Here is an 11,319-nt window from a genome sequence, read left to right on the forward strand (position 1 = left end):
ATATGCAAATTTGCTCAGACCGCTCTCTGCCACATTATACCGCGCATTAATTAAGATGTTAAACACCACTGGATGCAGTTATTGACCCTAGTTACTGGCTTCCAACTAAATTTTGCGCCACTGATCGCCACCCTCTGGGCTCACCTTTCACCAGCACTTGTGCCGCACGGGGAGTACGAACCATCACGGCTGCACCCTCCCAAACCCCGCCGGGCAGGCAGCGCCGGCTGCAGTGCCGGACCGCCCGCACAGGGCACGGCGCTGTAACAGCTCCCAGGCGTGCAAGGTCACCCTCTGGTGACTCGTCACGAATGGGAGACACCGCTCAACCCGTCCGCTCGCACCGAGTGGCGGGTCGCTCGTCACACTTCGCCCGCCGTGGGGCTTCTCAACCTGTCTGTGCACGGCAGCCCAGCTGGCGGCACGGCCTGTGCCTCCGACACGCACGGAGCGGCCGCAGCGACTCCTCGGCACGGAACCGCCCCCACGCACGTTTCCCGCCCCACGGACGCAGCCGCCGAGGTGCCCGTCATCCCCCCGAGCCTCCCGCGGCCCCGCCCGCGCTCCCGCCGCAAAGGCGCATGAGCGGGGGAAGACCCGCGGCGCGGTGGAACTTACGTTGCATTTTCTTATAGGGTGACGCGCTTTTAGGGACAGCACTACTGGCCAATAGAGTTCCCGGACCTGAGGGCGGGGGCGGGATTTCCTGGCGAAGGGGAGGAGAGTGAGGCTGCTGCGGGCTGGCGGTGTCCGTGGTGTGGGGCCGTCGGTGTCATGGCTGCCGCTGCCACCGCGGCTTCTCCGGCTGATAAGGAGAGGTAACGTGAGCCGCGCCCTCTGCGGCCCGCCGTGGGGGCTGTCGGCACTCTTCGCCGGAGCGGGCCGAGACCGGGAGTGCGTCAGGGCCGCATCCGGCGGCGGTGGGGGCCTGGGCGGGAAGGACCGTGCCGGCCCGGGGCGGCGGGTCAGGCCTGCAGCTCTGATAACTTGTCCGAGCGTGTGCGGTGCTGTTACAGCAACCCGTCACGGAGCAGGGCCGCGGTGCGGCTGGAGCGCGGTGCGGCTGGAGCGCGGTGCGGCTGGAGCGCGGTGCGGCTGGAGCGCGGTGCGGCTGGAGCGCGGTGCGGCTGGAGCGCGGTGCGGCTGGAGCGCGGTGCGGCTGGAGCGCGGTGCGGCTGGAGCGCGGTGCGGCTGGAGCGCGGTGCGGCTGGAGCGCGGTGCGGCTGGAGCGCGGGGTGTCCCCGCGCAGTGTCCGGGGGCAGCGGCCGCGTTTCCCGTCGCACGCAGCGAGGTGGGGAACCGGCCGCAGGGCCGCCCGCTGCGGGTCAGGGCGGCGGGGTCGCGCTGCGCCGGGGAAAGCTGTGAAGTGGGAGGTCGGGGTTTGGCTGCTTCTGTTTCTGGAGTGCTTGATGCTGAGCTGCCTTTCCGTTCGGGTGACGGATTGTGTCCCTTAAAGCTCAGAACTAAGGTAAACTGAGCAAGAGGAGGTGCTGATCAGTGCCGTGTTTTCACGGCTGTGAATGTCAGTAATGAGGCTGGAAGTTTTCTAGGCAAAACTCTGCCACTTACACAAAAGTACTAGTTGGTTCATAAAGAGGAAAATATCAGTGAACAGGTATTTGGAAGAGTAATGGAAGTTGAGATGACTGAGGCTAGTTTTAGAGCAGTGAGAAATGTTTCCTGGGAGGCAGTAAGGAGCAGTGTCTCCAGCTAACTGAATATGAGTCTGCTCCAGATTATTTTCTCAGCCTCTGATTCCTTATTATGCTGCTATAGCTTCTCACTCAAATGTAGGTATTCTGCAGCCTCTCCTTGTAGGCCTCAGCTAGCTGAGGGTTTTTTTTTTTTCTGTCTGATAAGAGGTATAATTGAGGTTCTGTTGTTCTTGTCACCTGTATGTACTCAACAGGCTTAAAGCTAATGAAAAATCTTAAGCAAATTTCTAAGTATAGCTTTTCAGAGGCTTTATAGCTTGCCCAAATTTGGGTTGTTATGTGTGTGAGTAGGAAAAAAAAAAGGCAATCCGTGTAAGAAAAAACCCCCTGCTTCTTGCTTCTGTCAGCAGTTACTGTCCTACAACCTTTTCAGGAAGACTTCTTTAGTTATTTTCAGGGAAGTGTGTGTGTTTTCTTCTGTGTTTCAAGGATTTAAGAAATGGGTCAAAACATTCTCTTTTAACCTTTTTTTTTTTCTCAAGATAGGTAGTGCTTGCTTTGTACACACTGTGCCCTGAAAAGTGGTGTCGTGCAAGGAACGTTTCGGCCAAATGGTCATAAAGCGTCCTGGATACCTCAAAAATGGGGTTTTGCAATGTCTCACTGCTTGGTCTAGGGAAAATATGTGGTTCTAAGCTGCTGTGGGAACTTTGTAGCTATGAGATTTTTTTATTTTACTAAGAAAATGTTGCATAAGCAAGCAAGGTGTTGATGTTACTTAAACTCACTGTTTTCTCTTTTTAGATTCATCTGCATTTATCCAGCGTATTTGAATAACAAGAAGACAATAGCAGAAGGAAGAAGGATACCTATAGACAAAGTAATTTTGTGGGTGGCAGGGAAAGAATGGTGTTTTGTTTTGCTGTATGTAAGTGTGCAGAGATTTGGAAAATAAATCTAAAAGCTGTTGATCTTTCCTATCCCCTATGACAAGCAGCTCTATAACTGGAAATTACAGTGTATTTGGAGATAACCTAGTGTCAGCATATGAAAAGCAGGTGAAGTAATGAGAAACTTAATGCACTCAGCCTCTGTATATAAGTAGTTTGCCAAGACTGAACATGATACAGAGAAGAATAGCTAGCTGAAGATTGTTTACCTGGTGACTGACAGTATGTACCTGTATTCTGTGCCCCGTCCCCTTTGCTGCTGTGAAGGATAGAAATTAAAATGCTTATGGCACATAGACTTGGTAGTTGTTGCTTTTAATCTGTCTGGACATAGCTTTTCATCATCTCCTTTATAACATTTTAGCAAGCAGTTCTGGAAGAAATAAAGGGCTTCTCTCACTGGTTAGGGTTGGGGTTTTTTCTGACAACAATTAAAAATAAAATCTTTCTTGAGCACACAAGTTGCCTGTCAGAGATCTGTCTATGGGAGGAACCTGCTGCCCTGTGCCTAGGTTTCTGTTCTTTTCTCCTGTCATTGCTGTAAGTCTGCTGTTGCTGATTCATGGCTTTTGTGTTAGCATTGTTTGTTTTTTTATTTTTAAATACAATAAATGTTATTTAATTTAAATTATTTTTCCTAAGCAATTCTGTTACTTGTTCCTGCCCTAATATATTCTGTCTCATCTGTTTCCTGTTTTACAGATATCTTATATCTTTTTTTTTGTTTTCTAGACCATAGGAGTGCTCACAGATGACTTTTACAGTAGATTTGCCATTACTTGAAGTACCTTGTTCCCCCATCTACTTTTTCTAGTTATAGAGTATAGGTGGGAAACTGCTAGCTGTTACTGTATGGGTAGTTCATAATTGAAAAACAATTAACTGTAACACATTGTTTCAACAGGCTGTTGAGAATCCTACATCTACAGAAATCCAAGATGTATGTGCAGCAGTTGGATTCAATGTGCTATTAGAGGTAATTCAAAAACACAAACAAAACAAAACATACCAAAAAAACTCCTACACCTTGGTATGTGTCTCTGTTCTTTCATTCATTTTACCTTTTATTACAGGGTATATTACAATTGAGAAGTTTTTATTATCAGACAAAATATTTGCTCGCTTTGAGTAATGACTAACTATAATAATGAAGTACAGGGTGTTTCAAAAAGGTGGACCCAGCATGTTACAATTACATGAAAACTTACAAGTGGTTTAATGTATTATCAGATTTTAGTAACCTTTTTATAAATGCTCAACATTCCCTCTGTCTGTCGTATGCACTGTAAGAGTTTCATTCATGGGTGGTTTGTGGTTGCAGAGATACAATGATTTCAAATTTGGTCAGTCTTTTTGAAGCACCCAGTAAATGTTGGAAACCTGTATGCAAGGCAGGAGTAACCCAGGTCTCTGAGACGATGCCTCTTCTAAACTTCTAAATAAATTAGTTTTATGTAACAATCCTCCTGAGAAGGCTACTCTAGATGCCTAAAAGTGAGTCATAATAAAAGCTAATTTTGCAAGCTGCAACTCTGCAAGTTAAGCTTTTTTAAAAAGCATGTTTCTAATGAAAGATTATTACCTTTTAGAATCAGTGTCCTGTGGGAACAGAGTTCTGATGCTTGAAATCTTCAGGGTCTTTTGGAGTTCCGTTTTAGTCAGAGAAGTTGTTGTGTTGTTTTGTTTTGGTTTTTTTACTGCAATACCTTCTTGCTCTTTAAATAATTTAAGTTGGTTACCTTTTTCTTTGGGAGTGATTCTGAGCTTCTAGACAGGTGTCTTTTTGCAGTTCATTTTCTGAAGTAATGGTTAATTCAAGATGCTGTTTTATTTTCTATCACTTCTTTATACTAAAGAATTCAGGTCCTCATGTAAGAGTGTGACTGGTATCCAAAAACCACTATAAAATTACTTTGCTTTTCAGAAGTTGAGTATAATCCTGTTAGCTCATACCAGCCCTTGAAATGGCCAGTACCAGTAAGAAATCTGTAACGTTTTAACAAAAATTAAGTCTACGAGTATCCGAAAGCAGTGGGCTTCAGGCTGTGCTATGCTGACATACTCTGTTTATGTGTCCAGAAGGTTTTGTAGCTGTGAAGATGGAACAAAAACCTGTGTCACTGCAGTGCAGAATGGTGGGGGAGTCAAACAATTCCCTTAGCAGGTTACTTGCTAAACTGTTCAGTACCAGTACCTGGTTGCAGGAGTACTTCCAAAAAAAGTTATGCTATAGTTTTGGATGCTACTGCAGTGGCTAAAGGGTGGGTGATGCTGCCTGAGAGCTGCTGCTCAGAATTCCAGGCTGCTATGACTTAGTTCAATTCCCTGACAAATTTTGCAGAAAATTATTCCAATACTTACTCTAATAAGTTTCTCCTTTGGTGTGACAGAAAAATAAGATGTATCCTAGAGAGTGGAACAGAGATGTGCAGTACAGAGGTAGAGTACGAATCCAGCTCAAACAAGATGATGGCAACCCGTGTTTACCACAGTTTCCAACACGTGAGTAGAGTACCTGGGTTAGGCACTTCAGCTGCTAAGAAAACAGAACATCACTGTTTCTTTTGTTATGTTACCAGCTTGCTTAATTAGTTCTACTATTATAAATTTTAAAACTTTACATTAATTTCTTTGCCTGCATAAATCAACCAAGTTGTGTTTGTAAGTGAGCACTGGGTGGAGTTTGTAAAATGCTGTTGTCTTTGACCCTGCTGTTTCTCAGTGCTTACACTGGAGGGGATTGTGGGGAGTGTTGTGTGATTGCTATGCTGAACATAGCAGCCGTTCAGTTTTGGCTTACTGTTTCTTCACAGTTAAAACAGAGGATTTGGTATTAAAGTGGCTAAATTCTACCATTTTCTTAGGTTACATACATCAGCTAGGCACCAGTAGGGATGCAAAATTGATAAAATACAATACTGACTTCAGTTGAGTTTTCTGCTGGCCATTTTCTTAAGTTAACAATTTAACTAAGTAATAGGAACAGTTCATCTTGAACAACAAGTAATTTAGTCTTTTGCATTTTTCCTGAAAATTAATCGCTGTGTAAAACAAAAGTAAATGTATCTCTGAAGAAGCAAATATGTTAAAAAGCAAGAAGAATACTGAGTGTAGAGTAGCATAGGAGTGCTTTTGGTCAGGAGGAGGTGATTTAAAACCATATTCCTACTTGAAGACAGCAGTGCCTTTCTGAAAATGCTTGTAGCTTTTGCCTGGTCATTCTATCCCAAGTATTTTAGGCCATTATGAGTTGAATGGAAAGAGTAACAGGAAGAGTGTAAGTACTTCAGAGATTGTCAGATTATGTGTCCTTTCCACTCTTATATCCATCCTGCGCTTTTTTAAAATTTAAAAAAAATGCTGATAGGAGTATTTCACAAATGTCTAGCTACACAGGGGAAAAAAGCAGAACTCCTAGACTTTATATCTACGTAAACAGAAATCTAAAGTGGGGCTGAAGTTTCTAACTTTGAAAATTATGCAGATGTTCTTAAAATAGTAGGTCTACATTGATCTCTCTGTGTATTTTTAGGTAAATCAGTGATGCTGTATGCTGCAGAAACCATTCCCAAACTGAAAACAAGAACCCAAAAGATGGGAGGTAGTGATCAAAGTCTTCAGCAAGGAGAGGGAGGCAAGAAAGGTAAAGGGAAGAAAAAGAAATGAGCTCACATCTGGAATAATTGTTGTATCACGTAATTGTACTTACCACAAATATGGAGGGACACATTACTCCTACAACTTTGAAGTGAAAGATACAAGCAAGAAATAAACAGGTGAAGCTAAGGAGAACTGCCTGCTTTTCTTGGAACTGAATGCATGTAGCTGCCTCACATCTGTGTAACAATAAATCTGTCTTCACACACGACCTGCAAGTCTGAAGCTAGCATTCACTTCGAAAAGTGGAGAGAAACATAAGCAAATGGGGTGGGTGGGAGAATTATTATTTCCAGAAGAAATATGCAGCTTTGATAAATAAATATTCTCATGCAGACTAGATATCTGAAAACTGGTTGCCTTAGTAAAGCATTTATCTATGCTAGAGAAGTGATTGTCTTAGCTCTGGAGAGTCTTTAGCAGAAAAATGTAAATCGATTAAGTTGTCACTCTGTAAACTTCCTTTGCTAATCTTTCACAGCTATCAAGTGTACCAATAAAGGTAACGTTAATTATGAAACATGTAATTTTATAGAATACTTTTTCCAGAAGTTATTTTTTCCTCCACAGCCTGTTTTAAAGAAGTCAGTGATGTATATTGTAATGATAATATTGTAAAGTTTTAAGTTAATTTGAAACAAAATAGGTCCCTTTTGTGTCTTGTATAATATGAAATGCTATATTATCCTCTTTTGGATTGTTATTTGAGAGGCTAGGAAACGTAGCTTTATTTTCTACCTGTCTCATCCTATTGCAGATGTCTGAGACTTGCAGTGTCTGGTAACTTAAAATATTTGGGGTTTTTGGTTGGTTTGTTTTTTTTTAAAGTAGTATACAGACAGGGACAAAAAGTTATTTGGAGAAGGTGAGTTTGTCAGAACAGCTGTCCAATAACAAGGTTCCTTTGAAGTAATTAGGAAATGTACTGTGCAAGTTAAATGAGATCTAGTTCAGTTAATATGAGACTGGAAAAGAAGCAGCAGTACCTGCTTAGAGTTTAAAAACAAAAATCCTATATGAGTTTTCTAATCCTTACCATAGGAAAACAAAGTAAATTGGATGCTTTCACAGCAAGTTATCTGATTTTTTTTTTTTTTTTTTTTAAAATAATTTTTTGTGGCAATGTTCTACTTTTGTATTTATCTTTTTTGTCTATGTGGTATGCTTTTCTATGGCATCACCATTTTCCCATGGTAAAGATAAATAGCATACAAAATGTATCTAGACATTTAATGGCTATTCTGAAGTAATGAAACTTGATGAAGTTCTTGATGACGAGATCCCCGCTCAAGTTACTTTTGCTGGTTGTTTCCTTATATTTCTTGTTCCACACAACTGCATCTTTTCAAATAGATGGTGAGTTACCAGTGCACCTGGAAGTGGATCCCAGTGGGTACCAGTAGTGCATCTGCGTAGAGCCCTTGACTTGTGAATAGTTCAAATTGTATTTCCTGTCTGTAGTACTTTGTAAGTGTGGTTCTTCTGTTGCATTGTTTTGTGAAGGAGGCAAATTCTCACTGCAGTTGTAACAAATCCAAAAGCTGCCCTGACAAAGTACCTCAAACCAAACCCTCTACAGGTGTGTAGGCTCTCTGAAATAGAACAGCTTAAGAGAAGAAATACTATGTTCTAAGGCTGTGATTGATTGTGGTCATATACAGATGTCTTCAGTTTTTTTTCTGCTGCTTTAGCAGTTTCCACAAGTTACCTTTGGAGTGTCTGGCCTTGTAAACACCATTTTGGGAAGTTAGTTAAATGGTATCTGTGAGTTCAAGAAATGCCGTGGGAACAGGTGCTGCCTGCAAGTTTTTTGTTACAGAAAGCGACTGGATATGGTCAGAGCTTGCTAATTGCATGCACTCTACAGAGTTAGGAAAGTGCTACAGGTTAGTTGCAATGTGGGGAAAAATACCAAGTGAAGTATGCAAGCAAGAGTGGAAGGTACACTTGTGACATGAAAGACTGTAACTGCCCATGGATTGTGGGGCTCAAGTAGTTTCTGGCTTTTCCTGCATGCTGAGTAACTTTTCTGAAACTGTATTTAAGGTGAGAGCTCTCTGCAAATTAATTGGTACAAGATAACTCAGCTGCATGATGTCAAGTGGAGGGGAATAACTCCAGCCAAGTCATGATCATGTTATGCCCGAGTATTGTAAGTCAGAGCTTTAGACCACAGACAGCTGAAAAATGCGGAGGGAGATCTGTTTTCAGTGGCCAGAAATTAAATATCATAAGAACTTGTCTGTGCTCTAGTGTGTGTGTATTGAGAAAGAATCTTAGTGGCATTGCTTACCAAAGTTTCCCAATCAAAGAACCCAAAATAGTGAAGCTATTTTGAAGCACAAGGATCTTGCACAAAAGACTGAGAAAGATTTCTGAAAAGAGTAATATTGAAGTAAAATAAATAAAACTCTGATTCAATCAGATTAACAAATAAAGCTCTATGGGTATTTTGAGTAAAGCTGGCTTTATTTTTAAGCAAATTGTGCACTGTTAGGAAATCAGATGATTTCCTCCCAGATCAGATTCACCTCCCTTAGGGAGGTGAGGTCTTGTTCCTCCAACCCCTGCCTGCTTATCCCTCATCTCTAAATGAGTGTGTTATTTTGCTCTTTTATTTCTATCTGGCTTTAAAATACAGGAGCCTTATCTGTTCCTAAATGAGGCCTCAAAGTTCAACACAACTCCCCCTCTCCTGCCAGGGTTAAGCTTGTTAACGAGGCTTTCATTTCTGTATTTCATGGGTTTTTAATAAACTGAGTTCCTTAGAGGGTTAAAAACAAGTGGGTCAAGATAGTAAATTGGGTTCTTCTGCAGGTCTTTCTGCCTTCCTCAGCATCCTTCCTCTCTCCCCTTCACCCTTCCCGTTCCTGGAACAGGGAAGATGATTGGAGGCCTTTGTGGGACTGGGAGTAGAGATACGGCTGCTGTAAAAACACAGAAATACTACCACTGCTGCTCTCAATGTTATCTATAGAAAATAGTTTTTTGAGGGGCAAGCTGGGTGATAACGGGTGTCTTTTCCAATTTTTTCTTTTTGCTTGTCTGTCTTTTACAGTTTTCTTTGAGAACCTGCTTAGGCAGCGTAGTTACTAAAAAGACACTAAGGTCTGTGGTTTCCTGTAGATGGCAATAATAACAAAGATGTGCATCACTGAGTGGGAATTTGCTCTGCATCTAAGATGGTGTCCCGCCAGAAGATACTAGTCCAGCTGTTCAAAAGTATATACTTGTCTTTTCCTATACTTTTTTTTTTTTTGGTACCTAGGCAAAGATTAAACATTTGAAATGGACATGCGAGCTCAGAATCTGCATAACAATCCTCACGGCAATTTCTGTGTCAGCAACATTCCCATTGACATTGGGCATTAAGCAGGTCTGAAGAGAGGCAATCAACAAAGAAATTATTAAAAATGAAAATTCAGAACTGTTGTGAGATAGATGTTTTATTCTTTCAGATGTATGGAAGAGGGCACATAGCTGCTGTTTAAAGAAAGCTGCTGGTTTAAAGAAAGTGAGTTTCAAAAGGTTATTTTGAAATGTGTTTTAACTTGGGAAGCAAGAATAATGTATGACTGTATGTAGTTCTCCACCTTCAGCCATGAAGTAATTTTCTCAAAGACCAGCTCTGCAGAAAATAGGAGTTCTTAAAAAACTTGGCTGGCTGTGTGTATATCCTATTCCTTGTGTGCACTTAAGGCTTAAAGTCTTTTAGCCAGAACTCTTCTTTGAGGCAGCATATTTATCTGGGATGTTCGTATGTGCTGTACTGAGAGTGTGGAAGATGGCGTGACCTTCTTGTTTCCTTCGCTCTGTAGCTGCAGCTGTGTCTGTGTTGGAATGGAATGGAATATTTCAGTTGGAAGGGACCTACAATGACCATCTAGTCCAATGGCCTCACCCCTTCAGGGCTGACCAAAAGCTAAAGTAGGTTATTAAGGGCATTGTCCAAATGCCTCTCAAACACTATCAGGCTTGGGGTATCAGCCACCTCTCTAGAAAGCTAGATCCAGGGTTTGAACACCTTCTCAGTAAATAAATATTTCCCAATGTCCAGTCTAAACCTCCCCTGGCCCAGCTGGAACCATTCTCACATATCCTGTCACTGGATACCTGTTATTTGGTTGCTTCTTGTTACAGACTGGCCTTCACAGGGTTATTTAATACCTCTTAGGATAAAATAATCTTGCTTTTCAAAGAGGGTTGTGGGTTTTTTTTCCCTAAAGAAAAAAGGCTTAATATAATACAAATACTCTCTTCATCTGTTGCTTTATTCTGAGCCTGTCAGGTCATTTGTTTGACATGATAACGTTTTTGAGACATCTACTCTTCTTTAAGTTCCCATAAGTCATGAAGCTGAGTGATCAAACCAGGATGGAAGATGATGTTAATGCATCAGCCAGTGAAGAGACTTTCGATGTCCCAAATGGGACAAGGAAAGGCAAGGGAATGAGTGTTTATCCTTACCGGTTGGCAGTTTGCTCTGACCAAGCTGCATTTAATGAGTGTTCAGTTTATTGATGATTCATGCAGCCACAGATTAGGTGCAGATTAGATCTGGCAAAAAAAACCCACCAAGTCAGCTGCTGTTTTCTAAAGGGCCTGAAAAGATGGGAGAACTGAATACACCGCAGTGGTTGGTGTTGGGGAGCTGGGAGGAAACTGAGAGTCACTGTTGGTGTGGGACCTGGGAGACAGCACGGGACGCTGCATGTAGGAACTGAGGAGCCTGCATTGTAGGCATTGTAGTGCTATTTCTTAGGAAACAGAATGTATGGCTTTGGTTAGTTGGTATTTGTGTGGGTGTTTTTGTGTTTGTTTTTTTTTCTCTCTATGGAGGTTTGGTTGGTTGTTGTGGGGCTCTTAGGAGGTGTGGGGGCTTCTTGTTATTTTTCCAGATAACAGAATTTAGGTGTATCTAATCGAATGCTTGAAGAATTCTCTGGCAAGGATGCACTGATACAAAATGGTAGGTATACGAAGTGTTGTTTTGTGAATTCCACAGCCTCAGCAAAGGCATCAACTGCATGGCCTTCCAAAAGACAATCCAAAGTTCA

The 11,319-nt window shown here is 42.3% G+C and overlaps 1 protein-coding gene across 1 annotated transcript; it reads left to right on the top strand.

The window, feature by feature from the left end:
- The first annotated feature begins 670 nt into the window (after positions 1 to 670).
- Positions 671 to 9,072, top strand: SRP19 (signal recognition particle 19). The gene is made up of 5 exons (XM_080362958.1): positions 671 to 818; positions 2,460 to 2,535; positions 3,510 to 3,581; positions 4,996 to 5,107; positions 6,138 to 9,072. Exons 1-5 carry the CDS (start codon positions 775 to 777, stop codon positions 6,269 to 6,271), a joined length of 438 nt encoding a protein of 145 aa, XP_080219084.1. The 5' UTR covers positions 671 to 774; the 3' UTR covers positions 6,272 to 9,072.
- Positions 9,073 to 11,319: the final 2,247 nt, after the last annotated feature.

The sequence above is a fragment of the Nesoenas mayeri genome (genome assembly GCF_963082525.1).
Source record: "Nesoenas mayeri genome assembly, chromosome: Z".
Lineage (NCBI taxonomy): Eukaryota > Metazoa > Chordata > Aves > Columbiformes > Columbidae > Nesoenas > Nesoenas mayeri.